The sequence below is a fragment of the Leptinotarsa decemlineata genome, unplaced genomic scaffold, assembly GCF_025532065.1.
Source record: "Leptinotarsa decemlineata unplaced genomic scaffold, Ldec_3_MD MMD2_tig00003736_RagTag_RagTag, whole genome shotgun sequence".
NCBI lineage: Eukaryota > Metazoa > Arthropoda > Insecta > Coleoptera > Chrysomelidae > Leptinotarsa > Leptinotarsa decemlineata.
In genome coordinates this window covers 7,225,070-7,250,474 of record NW_027412593.1, presented here as the reverse complement: position 1 = coordinate 7,250,474, position 25,405 = coordinate 7,225,070, and the positions used below count along the sequence as shown (strand labels likewise).

At 34.0% G+C, this 25,405-nt stretch overlaps 1 protein-coding gene across 4 annotated transcripts in view; it reads right to left on the bottom strand.

The window, feature by feature from the left end:
• Positions 1-25,405, bottom strand: part of Pkn (serine/threonine-protein kinase N) — a 77,441-nt gene that overhangs the window by 40,289 nt on the left and 11,747 nt on the right. For all 4 annotated transcript variants that reach the window (XM_023174109.2, XM_023174111.2, XM_074178374.1 and 1 more), the window contains 3 exons: positions 21,656-21,986; positions 12,016-12,251; positions 11,741-11,962 (listed from right to left, as the gene is read on the bottom strand). In XM_023174109.2, coding sequence (XP_023029877.1) covers positions 11,741-11,962; positions 12,016-12,251; positions 21,656-21,986 — 789 coding nt within the window. The remainder of the gene's footprint in view (positions 1-11,740; positions 11,963-12,015; positions 12,252-21,655; positions 21,987-25,405) is intronic.

The following is a 25,405-nucleotide window of genomic DNA, read 5'->3' as shown; positions in this document are numbered from 1 at the left end:
AGTAGATTCTTTAGTAGGAGGAATAGCTTCTGGGACAACTAACTCTGTGACCTTCTCTTCTTGGCCTTTGAGGAATGTCCAACCTTTTTCAGAATCATCGCTCACCTCAGACTCTGAATCTTTTGATACGTTCATCTGACTCAACCTCTTGTTCACAGCTTCTTGCAGTTTTTCCTGGCGTAACAACATTTTGTTTTTACTGGCTTGTTTCAAATGCTTGTTTTTCCACATTCGTTCCATTCTCTTTATACGAAGTCTATCTTCGGAATTATCATATTCAAAGCTATCACTGGGATTTAAGCTAATACTGTTTGTCGTGCCGGTCCTCAGAGACTCAGAGCCGCTAACATTCTCTTCAACAATCTTTCTAGGAATGAAATAAGAGCTGTCGTTTCCGCCTATGCTGTTTCGGCTCTGTAGCAAACTATCAATGTCCGAAAATGTATCCTTCCAGGACGTATTAGCAGCAGAAGATTCATAATCTGGTACAGTACAACTGGACAAAGAATATGTCGCTGAATTAGGAAAACTAGACATGCTGGTCAAAGACTGTCCCATCGTGGAGTAAGAACTCACTTTTGAAGGATACCCCGTACTTTCCCCATCGTCTACGTCAGAGTCTTCTCTTTCCAAGGAAGTATCATTGGTTTGAGAGAAATTACGAGGAACTATTTTATCGTCAGCCTTTCTGTGAGTAATGCAAACTTTATCCGATTCGAAAACGGTCTGAGGAGTTGATAGACTCTTACTATGCGAAGAGCTCGAGGAACTAGCGCAACTGCTATCCGATTCAATGTCGGTACCTGTGCAATAAACGTCGATATGGATGGTACGAGGTTTCTTCGAAGAATCGCCGGATTTTGTGTCACTTCCAGATCCTTTCTTCTCACGGACGGACGGGGAAGTTTTTCCTAAGCTCGGAGAGCGATTCAGCTTTGGAAGTTCTTTCTGTGGAAAATAAAAATTATTATTGAAATTCAATAAGTTTGGAATTTTGTATATATAATTATTCATTAGGTCTCAACATTCAGTGCCTTTCGAAATTAAAAATAAGGTTGTGTAACAACATAATTGAATTAATATAAATATAAGATGTCTGTTGACATTAGTAATTATGACTGAGATATTAAGATAACTCTGAGAGTAATGTTAAACGTTTCTATATAAGTAGTAATCATTTCCAAATGTAGTACATATACCTATTATAGTGGCACATAATATTACACTATATATTTTATATTTTCACGTGATATTTTATATAATTAGAACATTCATGTGCTTTAATTTTCAAATTAGATGTGAACGAAAACGTACTGTCCTGAAAATGGATATTGAATTGGTAGAGGAATTCAGAAGATAAAAAGAGAGAAAGGGGGTTTTCAATTGCCATTAGTAAAGACCACTATTGTGAGAAAAAAACTCCACGAGCACAAGTACGTTTTCGAGACTGTTCTATTTTATATCAGTGAATAGTAACTATTGAATTTTGTTTCAATAAGTAAATCTACTATTAATCATTTGAAAGGTTTACCTGAACTATTAATATATTATATGTTTATAGCTAATGTATTTTATTTATCAGAATAGTTAATCTCATGATGAACAAAAAAGTTTACTTTTATGAAGTAACCGAAAATATTGAAAGTAATTGAACTGATTGTCTTGGCATTTTTTATATTTCAAAATAAGTTATATTAGCAACATGTTTCTTAGCAAACACAAGTCAAAATCTCAAAAAAGCTCTCGTAATTTGGATAGTGAAACGAATTAAATTTAAAAGTTGCCCGTGGAAGATTTCGAGATTTAAAAAAGGTGTTGAGAAATGGCAACTCATTTTGAAAACGAATGTGCAGCAAAAATAACAGCAAACATCATAAGTTCCCTCCATCTTATCAACCAGCACGTCAAAACTTAAAATCTGTTTAAAATCTGACAACTCTCAGAAGTTGAGAAACTTGTGCGAGCTAAGGACTAACGAGGTCTTACCTTTTAACGTGTGATTCCTAACACGTACATACATACATACATCATTTAAAAGTTCTTTATGGAAAATGAGAAATGAAACTTTCTATGTTTTTACCACTTTTATTTGTAACTATCGTTACTGCAGTTTCGTCCTTTACGGACATTTTTAAACTTTATTTATTGTATCGTCCATATAGGACGAAAATGCAGTTATGATAGTTACAAATAAAAGTGGTAAAAAACATATAAAGTTTCATTTCTTATTTTTCATGATGATATCCTACCACGTAGTAACGGCTACATCAATCAATTTATTTTAACGTTTTTTTAAAAGGCCTTTCAGTGGGTGTGTTTTGGAGGGTAGGTTTTCACTAGATGAAACCAGAGCTCAAATACAAAGGAAAGCATTAGTGATCCACCACCACACAGTGTTGTTGCGAAGCTCCAATGTTGAACTGAACTGTCTTTAGAGAACAATCCCAAGTATAAGTAAGCACGGATATCTCCCTTTATGAAGATGCCATCTATGGGATCGACAGAAAACTCGAACCTTACTTGTCCACGATAAACAATGGTCACCAGGGCGGTCTGTTGCAAATCCAAGCTATGATACCATATTTTTCTCTGTAGCATTCACTGTAAGCAGGCATCTGGATATAACCAGAGTCCAAAGGCTGTCACTTTGATCTTAGAAACAAGGGGGAAATATGTTAACAGTACTTTGTATTATTTCAGGTGAATATATAGTTTATTGATATGCAAAAATTTCCTTCTGATACTTTGAAACAGTGCGGAAAAGTCATCGGACTTTCATAAATTCTTTCGTTTTGTCGAGTTTTTTGGATTTGGACAATAGCAACTAGTCGCCTTACAGTGAAAGACAGAAAACGCATATCATTCGGCGGACGCCTTTGGGACCTTTGTATATCTTGATATCCATGCTCACATATACAAAGGTTTGTTCAATAAATAGATGGATGTAGCCGTTACTACGTGGTAGGAAATCATAATAAAGAAAAGAGAAATGAATTTTTCTATGTTTTTTACCACTTTTATTTGTAACTAACGTTACTGCAGTTTCCTCCTATACAGACATTTTCAATAATATACAATAAACTAACAATTGTTCATTACATTAGCCCTAATATACCACCCCTGTAGGTACTAATAGAGGTACTTGGCTTGATTGAGTGCCTGAATTTACAGTTTACAATGCGGAAGTGTCAATTTAAAAACCGGTGAGTAAACTAAATCGATTTGACCATTTAACAGGTTGCACCCGCAATGTTTATGCTTGTGAATTTCCAAGGATTCTAAATAATTGAGTTTGCAACCCTTCCTTGCATAGTGCAGAATTTCCGTATTGTTTAGATTCGGAAACTTGTGGTTGCATGCTAAGGAATGGTTTGAAAACGTCGAATCATTTTTTCCTAGTCTGAAGGAGCTTTCATGTTCAGCATACCGTTTTTGGAATTTTCAGCCACATTGTCCCACATAAACATTATTACACTCCTGACACTTAAGCTTATAAACTCCAGATTTCTCTAACTTGTCCACCTTATCTTTGGCATTGAAAAGGAAATCAGATAACCTGGCATGTGGTCTGAATGCCACTTCCACATTGTTTTTTCTGAAGAAACCCGCAATTATCTCTGTTCTTTTTCCAAAATGTTAGAGTTACCCATTTCTTGATTTTTGGTTGTTTAACCTGAGGGTATATTGATCTGTAAGTGAATTTTCGGCTTTGTTTCCTGACTAACTTCTGAATAGAATCTGCGATGAAACCATTATTACCTGTTAAATGATCAAATCGATTTAGTTTACTCACCGGTTTTTAAATTGACACATCCCCATTATAAACTGAAAATTCAGGTACTCAATCAAGCCCAGTACCTCTATTAGTACCTACAGGGGTAGTATATAAGGGCTAATGTAATGAACCATTGTTAGTTTATTTTATAAGTTTGAACATGTTCGTATAGGAAGAAACTGCAGTAATGTTACTTACAAATAAAAGTGCTAAAAAACATAGAAAGTTTCATTTCTCTTTTCTTCGTTTATTCTGTCCATGAAAGAGTTAAAATTAATTGACATAATTTGAAACAGGATAGGTATTTGTTTCAAAAAATTCATTAACTTTCATCAAAAAGTATCAGTAAGTTTTTACATAATGTTAATTAAAATTCTGCTCCGACTAAGTTGAGTATGAAACGTTTGTATTATGTCATAACTTATTGATGGGGGGTGAACTATAAAAATATTCCTTTCAATGATGAATGTATTTTCTGAATGAAAACTGAAGTTATGGGTGAGATAATTATGGGACTAATAAAATATAGAAATCTCAGCAGGAAAAGTGCGATGAAATCTCAATTGTGGATTAGCTGGAATATCCAATAGATTCAGATGGCAACTGAGTTTTGGATGGAGGCCATTGTAAAAGAAAAATTCCGAAATAATTAATCTGGTGAGTTATTTTGGAGGTATCTCATAAGGAAAAAAATCACAGGAACCACTAATTTTGTTCAGTCAATTTTGGCAAAACCTCCAGAATTTTATATTCCTGAAAATGATTTTCAAAGAACTATTCAGTAATATTTCACGATTGCATGTAGTGAAAGACGGGCGAGGTTATGGAGACACTTCCTTCATGTCTTTTTCAGTTTCTGTGAATTTTCACTGGCAATTTTTAAATTTGACACATTTGAAACTGAAATGGTATCTTGACCAGAACAAAATTTTGTGGATTTCAACATAGAAAGAACAATTTAAACAACATAGTAAAAAATACATACCTGAAATATCTTATCGGTGAGCACACTTGGAGGTATCGGCGATTTTTTCAATGAATCTCCCCTGCCGATAGTTCTGCCCCTTTTCAACCGGCTACCTTTTCTTCCGGACGAATTTTGACCATCAGAATCGTCTACCTTCAACAACGGCGAAGTACACTTATTGACCATCTCGAAAGTCTGCACGGACACGTCTCGTTTGACCGCTAGATTTAACACTTTACGTGACTCACTAACCACGCACGACCGATCACAGTCTTCGTGGGATACCTCTTGAAAATCCTCGCAAACTTCTCGAACGGGCGAGACCCTCCGGGTGGTGGAAAACTCATCGGCATAATGCAAATGGTGGCACCATGGATCTCCGCATCCGTAAAAATTCTCGCTTCTTTTTTCGCAACACGCCGAAGGGGTCTGGCACCGGAGGCTCTGTGTCCTCCCGCAGTGTGCGCGACCCGAAGTACCAGCTTCCATCCCAGCGCCCTGATGTCTGGCGTTGCTCGTCAGAATTATATTACAAGTACTCCTGCATTTACGGTTGAAGGGATGGGATCCGGATTTGGGCAGACCTGAGCCCCCGAAAGAACTCGGCGAGAGCAAATCACTTCCGTATCCGGAGTCCAAAACGGGTGCACTCGGTTGGCTTGGTTTTGCAGGTGGCGTCGACGTGAAAAATAGGTTGCCTTTCTGAAAAACATACTGCCTTTCGGAAGATCTGTAACTGCCCGATTCCGAGGGGTTGTTTTGAGATGAAGTGGACCAAGTGTTGGGATGGTCGTTGGCAGACCATGAATACAACATTCGCACCCCTTTGTCATCTTGAACGGTGTTAGTTCTAGCGGGATTGCTGGGATTTCCTGCTCCTGGATGGGTAATGGTGAATTCTGCGTGCACTGACCATTGTTGAGGTTGGTCAGGGTTGTTGTACATGTTAAAGACTAAGACTCAAACAGTTATTGGTTCGACGAAATCTATCTTCCATATTTTTCATGACCAAATACTATTCGTCAGTTTGGAAAGTACTAACAGCAATACCTTCACATGTTTGACTCGCACTGCCCGATCGACGAACTCGAAACTATCTACGAGTTTTAATGAAACAAAAAGCGAAGAGAACACCTGTGTTACAATTCCCTAAACACTGCGGTTGCGTCACCGACAGCAACAGGCTATGGATATTTTTAGAGTTACTAATTCTGATTTCAGATCTACGGTTTTCTTGCCCACATGCACTATTTTTTAGATATCCAACCGCACGACTGTTAACAATAATAGCACGAAATATTCAACACCGACGTTGATGTTACTTTTACGCCTACTCTTGAAATCGTTGTTTGAAATTCGAAATACAAGTATCCACACTCGTTTTTAACCGAACTTGATTATTGTAAACAAAATAGTAATTGAGACCCCAATAAAACAGTTGATCACATTCATACAATTGGACTGTTGGAACTTCAATCAGAACGTGGGCATGTCATAGCGCGAGATATACTGAACGGATTTTTGGCAACCTCCTCTACTATTTATATAACAATTTCATTTGAGGCCATAGCATACATTGTCCTGTGGACATATGGATACGCATTAACTCTATTTTGATCGTCGTTTACCACAACAAATAAATGGAAAACAAGGGAGTTAAATGTCACATTAATAATTCAAACGCGTGAAATAAAATGTTTGGTCATGGCCAAACATATCAATAGGGAATCATTCTCCACTCTTGTTGATTTGCTGTAAATGCCATAAATATTAAAATGAAAGAACATCGTCTAATCAGTCTTAACAAAAGTATTAGAATAATACTCTGAAAAGGTTAGTTCAGGTTAGTTAATATATGTTTGAACCATTATCAAAATTTCTCTATCAACTATTAATCGAGCTATAAAAACCATTTTTTGAATGTGTTACTTTATTTGACTGGATGTATAAGTTTTATTAACTTTAATAGTTTAGACAGGGTACAGAGTTTTAAAGTATGTACGAAACATTTAGGAAAAAAATCTTGTATATTATTGGGAAATTTTCATTTCAAGTATAAGCAGGAAAAGGTTAATCTGTGCACTTTTTTTCAATTTCGCTTATAGCATCTGAAGTATATATCTCTTATGAACGGACATAATATGTACTTTTGAATTAGTCTATAATTTGAGATCAGGGCGAAATTTTTAAGACTGTCCGTTTCTGAAATACAGCCTATGAAAAATTTGACTATTTTTACAAAAAAAATAAAATTGTCGATTTCATCATTTTTTGAATTAAATCGACGTCTTCCTATAGGTAAAATTCATAATTAAAGGGAATGTATGATATATAATGGAAATAGGGAATGTAGTCCAATTAAACTTCATCCTTGACGGATCACCATGGGTCCCATAGTTCAGTCAAAAATTCGGCCAAAAATCTCAAAAATTGTAGAATGGAGAACATGAATAAAAAAAGGATATATTAGTTTTTTCTTTAGCTTCAGTGAATGAATACCATACATATTTTCACTGTAATGATCAACAATTGTTACTATTGTTAATGATCAACAATTGTTACTATTGTTCTTTTGGGCTGGTCTTCTGAAGGCTGAGACTGTAGTTGTTGAGGAGTTGCTCCTTGGCTGTGCAGTTCTATTATACAATACAATAAACTCGTATTCGTTTGAAAATGTCCTTATAGCACGAAACTGCAGTAACGATAGTTACAAAAACAGGTGGTATGAAAACATAGGAAGTTTTATATCTCATACTTCAAAACGAAAGCTTTAGGAGAAATATCCACAACTTCTTAATCACAAACTTTCTCATCGTCTTGTGAGTTGTATATCTCCTAGTCGTAGTTGTTACAAAATTCTTCATAACGAGCACACATCATTAAGTAGAATAGGTCCGCCTTCATGTATTCCCATCCACTAATTTCGCAACTTTTCCTGCATTTGGGGACCACCAAGTTAAGGAGCTTGTATGGTGCTGTGTGCTGAGCAGTGGTGACAGGTTAGAGGCCGTTGGGGTCTTACAGGTACACGCACAATAGGTGATAGTACACTGCTTTTGGAGTAGGAGGAAGTGACGCGAGTATTGAAGACTCTTGTATCGCAGGTGTAGTATTGTAACTCTTGTATCTCTGGTGCAGTATTGTAAGACTTGTACGCTCATATTTCGTCCGTACAGATCTGCCAATAATTATCTTCTAAAAGGAAGGTTGCTTCCTCAGCTATGAATATCTTCAGGAAGGTGTTAGAGGTAGGTATTCACACAGTTTTTGTCTTTATCTGTTTAAATATTGCAGCAAAGATTTTGCAGTGTCTCATAGCATGCATGAATAAGATGTTTACAGTTGTCCTCTCCAAAGCAGCGTGGAGATGGAAATTGATGACTTTGGTGGTTTTCCGTTCCCTCGTTCTGGTATCTGGAATAAGATGTTGCTCGAGGCGGTCAATATCTTCACCAACAACTTGCGGTGGTAGCAATGAGCGTGTCAGTAACCTCGGCAACTTGATTTGTCACATATCTAACTCTGCTATCAGTGAACAGCACTTCAACTTAGATAATACTGAACCTTTTTATATAGTACGAACTCAAAAAGAATTAAATTTACCTCTTGAGACACGTGTTAAATAATTTGTATGTACTGCTACCTCGACCGCACACCCCATATCGCCGCAGAACGACCAACATACCCGCACTAGTTTTCGGTGGATTTTTGTCCAAAACATTATTACATTTCCTAACAGCTTATAATGATGAATTACTTCGAGGGTGAAGTTGATTTGCCAAAATTAGCTCAATATATTACAAAAATCAGAATTTTCAATTTTTTGTTGAAAATAGTGAAATTTTCAATGATTTTAGTTCAAAAACGGATAAAAATCTTGTTATGGTTTCAAATTCAAACCAATTTGAAACTGAACATAATGTCCTTTCACATAAAACGCATAATTTTGGTGCTTTAAACAAAAAACAAAAAAAAGTGTCAAAATTTCTCTATGATCCGTTAATTTCTCAAATGGTAATATGAAATTTTGTTGAGAAAAACAGAGTTCGAACTGGAACCTAAGTTTACAAAGTTTTTCCACCACTTAACAATTTTATCGATACCAATTCAATGAATTACATCGACAGACATGAAAATTCGTCTCCAATTTCAAACTCAACCTCAGCGGTTGAGAGCAAAAACAAGGAGTTTTTGCGTTTTACCTGGGTTTCCATAAAATATATCTATTTCAATTTGAAATATGTTTAATGTAGGTACCGAATGAGAAAATAATAAAGAGAGATCGATGACGATAATCCATATCTTATTCAAATAATACTTCATTGTGAAAGTGTTACCTAATTATTCCTAATGAATTTTCAATATTCATTCTTCCAAAATTTTTCATTTTTATATATCATTGTAAAACTAAAAAAACACAAGACAAGATTTTCTCAAGTACTGAGAAATAATCTACTAAAAAAACAGCAAGTGAGTGAACAATGGTGTAGATCAGGGAAATATTGTGTGTTTCATGATATGACGTTTCATTGGGAAAGTTTTCATTACATTTAAATTGAGTATATTAGATTATTTTAGAATTTCAAGAGTTTTTTGGCGAGTGTTCCAAACTATTCATAGATATGTGTCTGTCTTAAAGAGGCAATTTATTTCAATTATTATTTCTCTTCCTACATAAATTCCGAAAAGAAATTTAATTATGGATGCTTTAGACGTTTTTGCATGATTCTTTGGGCAAAAAAGATAGTTAAGTCGGTGTTTATGTTCGTAGTGATTGTGAAAGGAAAAATATACATATAAAAACTATTGTATAATAAGTTATTATTATATCTCGCGGATATATGTCTTGCTTTAAGTTCGCTAAATTAATGCAAAGAAAAATATATTAAGAAAGTGAAATGTTCAGGCTTCAAAAATAAATAATAGTTCCAAGGTAGCAGGAAAATCTCTGGCCCAGATTAAACATGATTTAAAATTGATCTTTCCACACACTTCAACTGTGAAATACTTTTCTGAAGTTGTAATATATCTCATTATTTTACAAGGGCCTAACTTTTCGATTTTTTGTTTATGCAGACATATTTCACTAATAGGACCGTATACAATACAGCCACACATGCAACTAACTTTTTTAAAATAGTTTATGACACATTCAAATTAGATTGTGCCACTCCAAGAGTAGCACAGTTATTCCAAGTCTTGAAATCAATTTCTTGAAATTTTCTCCACCATTCTATGAATTTTACAAGTCATTATTCTATTATTCATTGTTAACACGTAAAGATATGTTTGGACACTTGCCAATGACATATGTGCTCTCTGCAAATGAGAACTGGCACAGGAATCATATTCAACTTTTGCCAAATTTCATGAAATTGATTTTATTGTTTTCTCGGTTTACACAAAAAAAACTTCAGCGTAATATATCTGATTCGAATTAATAAACGTCAAATCTTAAATATTTGGTATGTAAAATTGCAACATCTTGTGTAGAGTCATTCTATGTCGAATGAACACACCTATTGAATATTACCACCTCAGATTTCAATAAAACTTGGCACAGGTGGATAAACACCGTTTTTTTAACAACTGACTTGAATGCTTTATATTATGTGGTTGGGAGGAGAAGAGCAACTCATAGTAAAATTTTATATGCAGAATGATTTCATCATCAACTTCATTTTTTTAAATACGGATCTCTAGTTTTTGTTCATCGATTTTTGAAGCCCATGTAATAACACATTCAGCTATGTATTACAATTCATGTGTTTTTTGACTTTTGTCTCCGAAAAAACATCAACAGTATTCGTATTCGTGTAGTCTCAAAAAGGTAGAAACCTATACCTTAGAACTCAACATCAACTCCAGATATGAAATGTAATACATAACTAAATTTGTTATTACAGTGGCCGGTTATAATCTCATATTTTAATTTTAATTTATTTATAGTGAAAAATTCATCTCGAGTGTGCCCCCCTCAATGAATTCCTAGATCTAATTGTGTCTGCGTTGAAATCATTATTATGTCTTATCTGTATAATCATTTTAATTTCCCTGTCTAGATTCTTAGCAAACAAAGGTAACGAGAATGCTCTGGGTGACACTGAATTGTAGGGTACTAATTTTTGACTATCGGGATGGAAAGAATCACTTGGGATTGTAATGTCTATATAGCTCGCTTTTCTGAATGTGTGATGGTCAGGTCTGAGATATTAATTTGTTTCTCTCCCTCTTTGTTTCGAGTGTGAACTGTATGCTTCTATTAAGATTATTCATAAATGTCAAACTGATTCAGCTATCGTGTAGTACCTCTGAAACAGGCGAGAATATCGTCTACATATCTGTGCAAATTGGTGAACCTGAATCTTGTTTATAAAATTTGTTGTTCAAAAGTCTATAACCAAACTCTTAGTTAGGTATTTATATTTTGATACTTATAAACAGCTTGTTTCTTTTATGAAACAAATTAATTGAGACTAAAGAAAGCATCTAGCATAAAATAAAGGCGAAATTCGATGCGAGACATTCATAAAAAAAAATCTCCCCTAAAAATATTCAATACTTCAATTCAAATTTGACAAATTATAAATATGCAGAAGTTGTTTCAGAGGATCAAATGAATTACCAGATTACAACTTTGTACATTGCCATGAAGATGACGACTACTCTCTTCTATATTACAGTTGCTAAATCTGATATAACTACTATATCAGTGGCGCCCTCTTGCGTTCATATATACATCCAAAATAAATATAAATATACTTATATTTCAACAAGATCTATTCTTATTATTATATCTGAACGAAAGAACATATGATTTTGAAGCAGTTGAATGACTAAAACACAAACAGATTCTCCTTTAAAATGAACTACTTTCATAAAATGTTCAAATAATATCGATAATCAAGTTATATTATAAAATTAACAACCTATGCATAACCCTGAAATCAGTCTGGTATTGTTACTGAGGACGAATTCTACATCTACTTTCAACTTACCTCCACAAGAGCCTTTTTCTCATTCTTATCCTTATTGTTATTTTGTAAAAGTTTTATAACATTTTTGGCACCTTCCACCACAGCTGCTTCCACTCTGAGTCTATGTTTTAAATTCTCTATCCTATCATCTAAAAGCGGTTCTAGTTCCCTATGCGACAAGTCTCCATTATCTGTAAGGTCCTGCATCGATCCACGAGATTTGGAATCAATGTCATGTTTTAGCTAAAATGAAAAGTTTTTATAAAAAAAAAAAAACAAAAAACAAAGATATTTACCTTCGTTATTTTCATTTTTAAATATTCTATTTTCTTTTTTGAGTCTTGTAACATTTGTTGAGCTTCTATTAACAACTTCTTATCTCTACCCGTGATGCTTTGAATCATGTTTTCGGCTCCCTGTTTGACTTTGAGCTCAATATTGAGCTGTTTTTCTAAATTTTCTATTTTACTGAACAGACTTGCATTGCACTTGTCGACATTGTGAGCTGCCAATGGCGAAAACTGGACTGAATCTGAAAAAAAATACAAAATTAGTAATTGGTTTATCAATACTGAAGGCCACAAATGTGTTATCATAAAAAATATGTTTTCTTCAGTGGCAACAATATACTGAAATAAAGATAAAATTGGAATCTCTGGCGTAAAATGAACTAAAAAACAAGCACATTTTCCAATCACCACAACTTCAACACTCTTCTTGACCCATGTTTCACCAACAAGGTTGGCATCTTTGGGAGATGAAGAAAACTCGACTCGTGAAGATGCCAACTTGGTTGTTGAAACGTGTGTCAAGAAGATTATTGAAAGAAAGGTTTTAGCTTTCTAGTTCTCTATTTTTATACAAAAAATGTAGGAATCTTCCAAAGAAAGAAAGAAAGTGAATAATACCAAAATAAACTCTTTACAAAAAGTTGTAGAAATCAAAAGTTGTAGAAAGTTGAAATAGGTTGGCTCTGATTGATGATCAAAATTTAGTGGTTAAAACTTACTCAAAAACTTCGGTCTTTTTTCTACTTGTTATGCAACACATTATCCAGTTTTGTGCGTCAAAGTTATCTGTGTCAGACATTGGTAAGTGCATAAATAAACTCAGAAGAGTGCATTAAAGTTGTAAAAGTAGATTTGGCTACAAAAACACCGATAGATAAAGCCACAAAAAACGAGAGGTAAGAAATTCTATTAAGAGGATCATGCCCGGACAATATTGACGTTGATTTCATTCTTGATAGGATTGATATCCAATTTAATTGAACACTAATTTAGAAACATATTATTTCGTCAGAATGTCCAACAATTCCAAGTGTTGCAAAGGTAAAGAGTGTCCAAATTTTTGTTGTGCTCGGTGTTTTAATATGTTCCACGCTAGCTGTGTGGACAGGGTAAAACACATCACAATGGGAGGTACAAAAATACTATGCTCTAAAGATTGTGTGAAGAAAACTAAACAAGAGGCAGAACTACTTAAAAAAGGTGAAGACATAATAAATAAACTTGAGAAGGATAATGCAGAAAAAGTTATTGTGATAGAAAAACTAAATAGACTGGGAAGACAAAGTTAATTTCCTACAAGAAGAACTTGATAAGTTGAGAAGAGATAATCAAAAGAAGGACAGCTATATAAAGGGATTGAGAAGAGCCTCAAGCGATTTTCAAGATGAAGCTGCCAGCTTGGAGGAGGATCCTATGAAAAACATCAAAAAACAGGAAAGGGAACTGACAAAACTGAACTCGGATAAAGATGAATTGGCACTGAGAAACGAAGATCTCCAGATGAAATTGGATGACACATTGAAAGAAGAATTCTATCATTCATGAACAAAAACAATATAATATCGACGACCCAATTTGGTTTCCAACGTAACAAATCCACCTCTGATGCCACATTTGAACTACTCGAGCATCTATACCTTAAGCTTAATGACAATGAAGCCGCGGCAGTGGTATTCTGCGACTTGTCGAAGGCTTTTGACTGTGTGAATCACAGAATATTACTGGGAAAGTTAGAGAGATATGGTTTCCGTGATGTGGCTCTGAAATGGTTCGAGTCTTATCTCTATAAACGTAGACAGGTGGTCTACTCTGATGGTCTAACCTCTCATGAGTCTTTGATGGATTGTGGAGTACCACAGGGCTCTGTCTTAGGACCCTTATTATTCCTGCTTTATGTGAATGATCTTGCACTCTTGGATATTGCGGGTAGATTTACAATTTTTGCAGATGATACCACCATTCTTTGGCATAATAAAGATACTCATCATTTGAATGCAATAATAGAAAATGACATTCACAAGGTCAAGAAATGGTGCGACGCCAATCTGTTGTCCTTCAATGTAAATAAAACCCACATTCTCACCTTTAAATGTTTGTTAAACCCAATTTCAATAGGTGATAAATGTCTACAAGAATCCTCTTTGGCTAAATTCCTTGGGGTATTTATTGATAGTAGGTTGACGTTCAAGGAACATGTCGCAAGTTTATGCTATTATGCACTTAGAGTCATATCCAAGGAACTCGACCCAACCATGGCAAGATCAACATATTTTGCATTTATAGAGTCACACCTGAGATATGGGATCTGCTACTGGGGCAATTCCGACAAAGCATCTTTCAATATGATATTTAAGCTACAAAAAAGAGCTGTCCGGTATGTTTGTAGGGCTGGCTTTAGAGATTCATGTCGTCCACTATTCAAATCACATAGAATAATGACCCTTACCTGCATATTTATACTAGAGACGGTGTGTTTGATGTTTAAAAAACATAAGTTAAATAGAAACACCATAAAAAACCCTAGTTACCTGACTAGACAGATGGGTAATTTGGATCTTCCTAAGCCCAACACTACACAAGTTAAAAATTCCCTGATTTATAACTCAAAAAAAATTTTCAATCATTTACCCCAGAATATCAAAGATCTAAATTCAGAGAGAAAAATTAGGAAAAGTGTCAAAGAGTTACTGTTTGATAAGGCATACTACACTTTGGATGAGTTTTTTAACGATTCGCTTTAAATGTAAAACTGATGATTTGTCTTTGTTGTCTTGTATTTTACCTTATAGTTTTGTATAGTAGACTGATGAGCGCCTTGGGCGCATGTTTTTACTTTTGTTAGACTTGTTTTACTTTTTTGCGACTTATTTGTTTATACACATTAATCTCATCTTATTCGTCTCGACTAATTTTATAATTTTTATACTTCCACTTTTATGCTTACTTGTATTTTGTACCTTCATTACTTTAATGATTACTTATGACACTTTGTCAATAAGAAGTTATTCTTAGACAATAAAGTATCAGTATCTATCTATCAGTATCTAGATGTCTAAACTTGAGGAAGAACTGGGCGAACTCAACAAAATCAACAAAAAAATGCTTACATCGATAGAAACTCTTTCAGCGCAAAATCAAGTAAATTTGAATGAAATAGAGTGTATCCGACAAGAAAATTCGACATTGAAATTAGAAATAAATCAAATATCCAACTCAGACCTGGTCCTAGCTCGTCAAAAACCAAGGACAAAATACTGCCAAACAATTTTGTGGAAGAAAATAAGCCTTATGAAACTTTGAAAAAATTGACTGAATCATCAGATGTAGAAGATGATGATAGAACATATGTAAGTAAATTGCGTATGGATAGAGTCTCTCCAAAAAATCAAATCCTTATTTTATAAGATTATTTTGGATATGGTTTGGGAGAAATGATATCTAGATTCAATAGGGATAGGTTTACTGTTCAAACTATCATCAAACCAGGAGCGTTGTTTGAAAACATAATTGAAGATATTGTCAACTTGTCAAAAGATCTAGACAGCAATGATTACATTTTAGTTTTGACAGGGTTAAACGATTTTAGGGCTAATAAATATCCTTCATTCAGAAAAATCAATAGTCTTCTGAAACTCTGTACAAATAAAAACAATACTATCTTCTATACCCTATGGAAAGATGTATAGTGTTAATCAACTTATCTATAAATTTAATATCAAATTATACGAATACACAAAAAAGCTAAATTATTATGCTGAAGGAGCTATTTCTTTCTCGGAGCCGCGGTGGTAAAAAGCTTAAAATTCATATCATAGCGAAAAATGTATTAAACTATAACATTCTAATGAAAAAACAAGGGAATAATTTGAAATATGTCTCTATATGCGACGATTTTTTAGATCAAGCTCAGAACATCCTTTCTATAGACCTGTGATATCCCAAGAAATTGATACCAAGAGTGAACAATGTTCTGGAAATGATAATGGTGATTACAATTTCAAATCTAATACAAAAACCTGCACATTATTTTTACTGAATATTCAGTCCCTCAGACGTAAGTGTGACGAACTTTATGTACTTCTGAATAGTCTGAATTTTCCCAGTATAGTATTGTTAACAGAACATTGGTGTAATAGTAATGAGCCTATATACATACCTTGCTACTCTGTGGTATGCAGAAACTCAAGAGCAGACTCAAACCACGGGGAAACAGTTATTCTGGTGGCTAACACTGTAATTACCGATTACTCTTTCTCTCAAATCGAAAAGTTCAATGATCTCTTGGATGATAAAACATTTGAATTCACAGTCTGCTTTAGCAAAAAATATAATTTATATGTTGTTTGTCTTTATCGATCTCCCTCTACGGATGTTAATAAATTTTTAAGAAAACTAGAGCTTCTCTTGTCTGACCTGCCGATAAATGGTTCTATAATCGTAACAGGTGATTTCAATATCAATTAAAATGACTGTGATTCTCTAGTTAATGAGTCACTGAAGAACTTACTTTTATCATTTGACTTAAGTATGCACGTTGATACGGATACTCGCATCTCTCGATTTTCTGCATCCTGCATCGACTATGTCTGTAGCAATATTGACAAGCAAAATGTTTCATGCACAGTTATTCCATCCGGATTATCTGATCATGAAGCAGTGATATGTTCTATTCTTTTGAAATCAACAAAAAAACAAACCATACAAAAGTATGGTAGATTGTTCAGTCATTCAAACTATGATAGGTTCTATCAAAACTGCCTTGAAATAGACTGGGTGAGCATACTCTCTGAATGTGACCCCTTTTTATCATTCCACAGTACATTGTCTAATGTGTTCAATAAGTCGTTTCCAGAACAAATAATTAAAAATACATGTAAAAAGCCATGGGTGACAAAAGGACTGAAAACATCATCTAGAAACCTGCGCTCACTGCATTATATCAGAAAATTCACAAAAACACGGCCGGATATGATGATATTTCCGTTAAGATTCTTTACCACTCACTCAATGCTCTAGAAACTTTGGTCGCCCTTATAAATACCTCATTTAGAACTGGCTTATTTCCTTCTTCCCTGAAGACTTCCGTACATAAAGGTGGTGATTTAGATAATCCCTCCAATCTGCGTCCTCTTTCCTTAATACCGACTTTAGCAAAAATTATTGAGAAATTAGTCAAAGTACGTTTAGATGAATTCTTAAAACTGCACTGTATTATAAGCAAAAACCAGTTTGGGTTTCAAGCGGAAAAAGATACAAATGATGCTATCTTCTCTTTTTTATATGAAATTTACTCTGAATTGAATGCTGGTGAAGTAGCCGCCGCAATTTTTTACGATATTTCAAAGGCGTTTGATTGCGTCAATCATAAAATTTTATTTAAAAAACTTCACAAATATGGATGTAGAGGTGTAACGTACACTTGGTTCGAATCGTACCTTTCAGGTCGGAGTCAAATGGTGAGGACAAAGGAACTCTCGGAGAACCGGGCCATTGAATCTGGTGTACCACAGGGTTCTGTATTAGGCCCTATTCTGTTTCTGCTATATATGAATGACATATCTATGATTAACATATCTGGTAGTTTCATTCTATTCGCGGATGATACTACAATATTGTGGAAAGAAAAAACTCAATGGAGCTAAATAAAATAATATCATCCAACTTGAAGAAGGTGAAGAGCTGATGTGATGTGAATTTACTCTCTCTAAATGCATCCAAAACGAATATAATATCATTCAAATGTTCGCTTGATGACATTTCAATAGATGCTGCCATATTACAAAATAAATTAAACACAAAGTTTCTCGGTGTATTCATTGATAATAGGCTGAAATTTGATGAACACCTTAAACAACTGAAGAGTGAGATCTCCTCAGGATGTTATGCAGTTAGAGTGGTATCAAATGAGTTGGGTTTCCATGTCGCAAAGACCGTTTACCATGCACTTATTGAATCTCGACTACATTATGGAATATCTTTTTGGGGAGCATGCAACTCATCCCTTCTCTCTTTTGTATTGATATTACAGAAGAGGGTACTAAAATATATCTGTAAAGTCAAACCCAGAGAATCGTGCAGGAGTTTGTTCACCGCCAATAAAATGTTAACAGTCATCGCACTTTTTATCTTAGAGACAGTTTGCCTTATTTATAAACACAAATCGAACTTTAACTTTGCTTCTACTCCTTATGCTACTCGCAATAGCAATTATACCTTTAGACTTCCCATCCCAACTTCGAATTTAATCAAGGATTCCATATACTATAATGGTGGTAAATTGTTCAATCATTTACCATTAGAAATGAGATCTACAAATTTAAGCAATATTAATTTCAAAAAGGCGGTGAAGAACCTACTTGCTGATAGACCCTATTATAGTTTGGAAGAGTATTTTAGCGAATCCTTTTAACAATATATTAGCAATTTATTCTTTGTACTATCACTTTATACATGGTGGTATTTTATCTAGAACTTTTTTTAAATTTACATTCATACATTTCTGGAACTTTTTTATATCTACATTTATACTTTTCTAGTACTTTTTTTATGTTAACATTGTATTTCTTGGACTTTGTCAATAAGATGCAAATCTTCGGACAATAAAGTATATTTTGATTTGATTTGAAGTAACTTTAAGACACAAACTGAAAGAAAAAGCCCTCTCGTAACATCTACTTTTATATAAACTTTGAATTACACGAAAGACAAAATAGTTTTGAAACAACTACTTTTATATGAACATTGAATTATATAAAAAACACTTTCCTATTCAGTTCGTACTTCAAACATTTGTAAAGGAATTGAATCAGATATTCACAGGATTGCTACACAATATACAATATAGTATATATTCTGTAGCAATCCTGTGTGTATAGTTGTATAATTCGATGTAGTGGTTTTGAAAGTATTGTTTCTTTCCTGTAATTCAATGTTCATATGAAAGTAGTTGTTTCGAGAGGGTTTTTTCTCCCAGTTTGTGTCTGAAAATTACTTCTTTGTATTATCTACACATCTTTGTAAAGAGTTTATTTTGGTATTATTTTCTTTCTTTCATTCTTTGGAAGATTCCCACATTTTTTTGTATAAAAATGGAGAAGTAGAAAGTCAAAACCCTCATTTCCACCAACAGTGGAGCTAGAATTAGGAGCCTGTGTTGTCACAACTGTCCAGCCACATTTTTTTATAGTTATCAATAGGGTGCATGTGTCGAGGTGAATTTTGGAGTATTTGTACTGCATTAACAGTTTCATCATTGGAAATAATTAGTTAAGCAAGCATACTACCATACTGTGTGTAATTTATTTATTTGTATATTTAAGGCAAAATTTCTTGGTTAATGCGCCGAATTCAAAGATGAAATTTATATGTAGTTGGGTGGAATATTCTCAGCTGTGATCTGACCAAGTGGTATTTCATTCTGACTTGTACCTCAGGTGTGATAGTGAAAATCAGTGATAATTAATGCATCTTAATACCTGTTTTTTTCTCGAGATACAAGAATAAAATCAAAAAGGTCCAAAAAAGTCCTATTGATTAGAAGAAGATGAGGGAATCGAAATATTAATTTCATATAGACCAGGAAATATAGCACCTCTGCATTATACTGAGAGAAATAAATTGTCACCAACCTTTAAGTGCTGCAAAACTAAAGAGTGTTTAAGTATATGCTCTGTACAATCTTTGCATATATTTCATAAGTTGTTCGAACTAAAAATCGCACAGGTTGAAATTAGAAGGGTATCATGTATTATGCTCAAAATAATGTGCAACAAAGAAGAAAAATGAAAAAGAAAATCTGCATGCCTTAAAGAAAAAAAAACCTTAGAAAAAAGCCAGGAAGGAAAAGATTCTAACATTCAACGTCTGACTTTTGTGATGAAGCTGTAAACGCAGAGGAAAATTTTGTTTCTGAAATAAATCACAAAAATGTGCTCATAACTCGGCTTAAGAATGACTAGACACTAAGAAACAATGACCTACTAAAAGAACTTGAATCAGCAATATTGAAAACAAACACTTTGCTAGGAAAAAAGAAGAACTGACCACCAGCAATGGAAAATGTGAACAAGAGTTTAATTTCATGCTTAAACAAAGCTATGATGACTTGAAATGACGTGCCGACAACTGGAAAAAACCTTTACTTGAAACAACTGAACTTTTAAGAAACTCATCAAGTCACCAGGTCATGCTCGGCTCATGAAGTCACCATCCAAGAAAACGATTGGAACTGAGCCAACAAAATACAAGGATGGTATCAGAAAAATCGAAGAAATTCCATGTAATTATAAAACACATCAGAGAATGAAACCAGATTTTTCAAAACCTAAAATTGTGATTGTGGCAGGCTTCCACAAAAAAAAAGCTTCTTCACTATTGAATCATCAATGGTATAGGCAAAAGATTCTTAGCAAGGAAGATAATGAATCACATAAAGATCAATTCTCCAGGCTCAATATGGTTGACCAAACAGAAGACAGAGCTACGCAACCTATGGGTGAAGATTATATCATCTTTCAGACACTACAACAACTCATGTTGTTTCACTACCAAATAACAATAATGCCTCTTTTTCATAGATAAGTAACTCATCACTGATGAGTCACATCTAACCTATTCGTGTTTAAATATACAATCAATTCGAAACGAAATGGACGAACTGTACATATTCCTAGCAAACCAGAAATGCCCTAGAGTTGTTTTCCTGACACTCAAAAATGGTGAGCCATTAGTAATTCCTGATTGCACAGTTGCTTCTATTTTTTGCAGAAGTAGTTTTTCATATGGTGGTACAGCCATTTTCCTTCATAATTCAGTTCTTTATTCAATGTCTTTCAAAAATGTTGTTGAACATAATTTAAATAATAGGGGAAAAAACTTTCCATCATACATTGGAAATATACCAGTATTGAAAAGAACAAAATCCGAAATGATAGACCACGGTTGAGTAGAACATAGACAACATATATGAGATCAACAGAATACTCAAACCCCAATTATCTAGGAAAAACAAGGTACCCTACAGTCAAGTCAAGCTTCGACATCGACCACCGAACAAGAAATCATCTCCAGTCTCTGCAGCTTTCAATGCATGGCAACTAGATGGACCCATATCTCATTCAGCGGTCGATGTGGAAGCTTGACTATGCAAGAGACCACTGAGAGGACCCTTGTTTATCTAGGATGAACAATGTAAGGAGGGATGTCTATGCTTACTTATACTGAGGCTTGTTTTTTAAGGACAGTTGAATCCAACAATGCATTTGTGGTTCATTCTAACGCCGCTAATAAGATCTAACAAAGCTGCCTGATGTTAGATCACAAATGTTTTGGGCGCTAGTTTTATTTAAAAGGATATGCATTACTTCTGTTGATCATACACTGTTAATTTTTTAAATTGAAAGGGGTGAATAATTTAGGAGTTACTAGTTTTTTAGGAAAAAATATTTTTGGCTTTCTCTTCATCTTTATACAAAAATTGTGAGAAACTTCCAAAAAAGAAGAACTATTTTCATGTAAACATTGTATTTATACGAATACCAATTCTAAAGATGGAGAGGTGAAAAGGTGGAAAAAAGCATTTTTTCCAAAAACCTTCAAATATCTTCTTGAAAAAACCAATATTTTTCACAATAATGACATATCTCACCTCCATTGGATGGCACACAATTGAGAGAACTTTGTCCTTGGGAAAGGATAATTTGGGATTCTAGTTCACTGAGTTCATTTTTCAGCTCGGTCAGTTTGAAGTTAGAATTTTTCACTATTGTAGCCACATGACTTAGTGACTTTCGGTCAGTCGAGACCCCTCTCAACTTCTCGGCTCCCTCTTTGATCTTTAGTTCCTTCCTTATTTCCCGCCTTATTATTTCCTTCAGCTCCTCCAGTTTGCTTGGCAGCTGAGATTCAACAAGGTTTTCCGTGAGCAGGCCATATTTGTGGGAAAGTTCATATAAGACAGGATGTCTTATGTAGTCCCCCTGAAAAAGTTGAAGATATTCATGAAAGAGTTTCAAAATAGCATCATTTTGATGATATAAAATGAGCAACTCGAACATTTTATTTATTAATTTTCTTACTTCATACAAACCGAAATTATTTTGAATTCAATATCTAAGTCAATCCTCTAAGTCCCTTACCAGCCGAAATTTTCATGGACAACTTTGAAAAAATGTTTGACAACAATTTCAAAAACTTCATTTATTGGTACAGATACGTAGACGACAATTAGGCCTGTTACACAGGGACATATCGACAATTACAGCCATTCCTCCAATATATAAATTCCTTCAACAAAACATAATCACAATAGAACTTGAAATCAACAATTCGATAAACTTTCAAGACCTGAGACAATCACAAAAAATAACAACAAACATGATTTCGAAATTTACCACAAACCAACTCATACAGACACAAATATTAACAACCATTCTAATTATCTATTTCAACATAAACTAGCAGTTTACCACAGCATGATCCACAGACAACAGACTATGTCAACAGAGAATTTTGAAAAAGAACTAAATTTGATGAAACAGATGGCAGTAAATAACAACTTGAATTCATCACATTCTCGACTAAAACCCACGCATCAAAGGTAATAAAAACATTTTCAAAACTCTCACATAACTGCCAGGGCATCATTAAAGACAAGTAAATTACTAACTGAACAAAAAATCAACATAGCTTACACCTCAGGTAGATATATTAAAAATAATAACTCCCATATCGACAAGGACAAAAAATTGGGTGTCTACTAGGTAAAATATGGCTCTTGTCCAAGATTTTATATTGGAAGAACATCTAGAAATTTCAAAACCAGAATCTCAGAACACAAAAGAAGCTATAAATTAAAAAAAAACATTCAACCTATTCATGCAATCTGTTAGAAAAAAACATGACGTCGTCATAAATTACAACTTACTGCATACAGAAAATAAACGACAAATTTTTACTCTGCTAGAATTCCTGAAAATTAATAAACGTTGACAATCGCGGTTTCTATTGAACGACCGCAAGTTAATCTCTTACCACTCTAAAATTTATTTTCATGAAAAAATTACTAGAATTAGTACCTGCTTTGTATATGCTGTCTACCTGTTTATAACAACCAGTACTTAGTAACCTCTTTCAATTAATGTTGATGATTTGTATAAATTGTATTGTAAATTAGAGTTCCAGTCAAACTGAGGAGGCTACTGTTGTAATGAAACGTGTATTGGCAATAAATTCTATATTGTGAAAATGTGTAATGATAATAATAATAATAATATCGTTTATTGCCCAACAGTTTCCACACTAGGTTGCGAACATATACACATAGTCATGGGTGAACAAATTCTTAGATATTAAAAAAACAAAAATTAAAATCAATAATAAATATAGCATAAACATACAATTTTAAAAAAAGCTGACAAAATTGTATATCTACAACAAGAATTCTATGCCAGGATTAACAACAAACTTCCCCTTCTTATATATTATTATTATATACAACTATAATAATGTCCAAAATCACTTTGTAAATATTCTTCCACACTGTAAAAACATTTGGATTTCAAATATTGTTTCATTCTGATTTTGAAGTGATTAAAATTAAGACTTCTTGATTTTGACGGAATTTTATTATATAATTTCAAGTTTAAAGAATTCCTTTTGGATGTTGCCAAACGAAATTTGGGTATTTTCAATAATGCGCCAGATCTGGTGTTATATTCATGGTTGTGAGAGTGTTTCATAATTTTGGTTATTTTTATGTAGCTTTAATATACAATTATATATATATATATATATATATATATATATATATATATATATATATATATATATAAATGGCAAAGGCATGATATTATATTTCCTTAACAAAGGTTGGCGGTGGTCGAATTCTGGAGCATTTGCAATGATTCTCAATGCATTTCTTTGTGAATGGAAAACATGTATTGCTGAACTAGAATTACCCTATAAAATAATACCGTAAGAAATTCTACAATGAATCAGAGAATAGTAGATGTTAACTAGAACATCTTCATTACAAATCCGTTTCATCATCTGCCTCAGAAGAAATATATGGGACAATATCATTTTACATATATTCTCGTTATAAGTGGACCAATTTAACGAGTCGTCTAGTTGGTCATATGAGGTAGACAGCTGGTTTGCAGTACTGCACATCAAATTCACTGGTGATTTCAACAATAAATTAGTTTGAGCTCTTTTGCACAAAAAGGTTGTATTTATTCTAGATGTTATCTTGGTACAAGAAAATCTGTTGCTGAAAGTAATTCTGGAGAATCCATTATACCATTCAACAAATTATGTAAAAAAAGAACAGAGGTTTGTTTTATTCTTTTTTCAAGAGATACAAGATCAAATGTTTGCAATAGTTCAATATAATTGCAATCATGAATACCGGTAATACTTTTGTAGTGTTGTTTTTCCTGTTTTATTCAAATTTTGTTTTCTCGGTTTCTAATTTTGGTCAATATCCCAGTTTTCGGCTGATTTCGAATTTTTTTTCATATTTACAGTTCCAAGTTACGTAACTGTAAGGTTGAATACAAAATCCCCTTTTATTTGGGAATTCAAACGTTTATCCCGATTTTGTATATCAAAGCTTAAAAGACCTTTAATTTAAATTCATGTCACAAATTTTGTAGGTAAGCCTTCTGTAGTTTTTCTTAGATTCTGGGAATTGGAGCATTTCTCTTTAAGGCAGTTGCCCGAGCGGCCGATAAACTTGGTTTAGTTTTTGACACTCAACAAGGTGACCTGAATTCTGTCATTGAGTTGAAACTTGTTCAGCAAAAAAGCCACAGAGATTACTTTACCCCTGCGTCTATACAAAGACAAGCCTATGCATGGTCTCTTTTTTAACAACGTTGAAGTCTCCGGCTTATTAAAGCTCCTGACCTTTGCTTTTCTTGGGTCGAGTTGGCAAAAGTTGGAATTTGAGACCATTTTGCATGGTCCTATGGTGTCTTTTATACCTTCATCTACTGTAGTCTCGTGATGGATATTGAGGTCTCTGTCGCAAGGTGTCTGAAACCCTTATGCATTTGATGATGGCATGTCCAGCATATGCGGTCACAGCCTATATCCATCGACAAAATGCGGTTCTACGAGTGCTTTATAACCCATTCGGCACTCCTACGGTATTGACGAGACACCGGTGTTATATTATGCTGCGACGGATATTAAATCTGTTGTGGGTAATAAGATGTGCCAAATTTATTGGAACTATTCATTCTCCATCCTCAGGCTGATAAAAGCAAATAAGCCCGATGTAGTCTTCCTCGACCATCAAAGTAAGACGAATTCATCTTGAATTTTCAGCACCGAATGAGACGAATATCGACCGAAAAGAGGATGTAAACGTATGAAATATCGAGATGGTTGA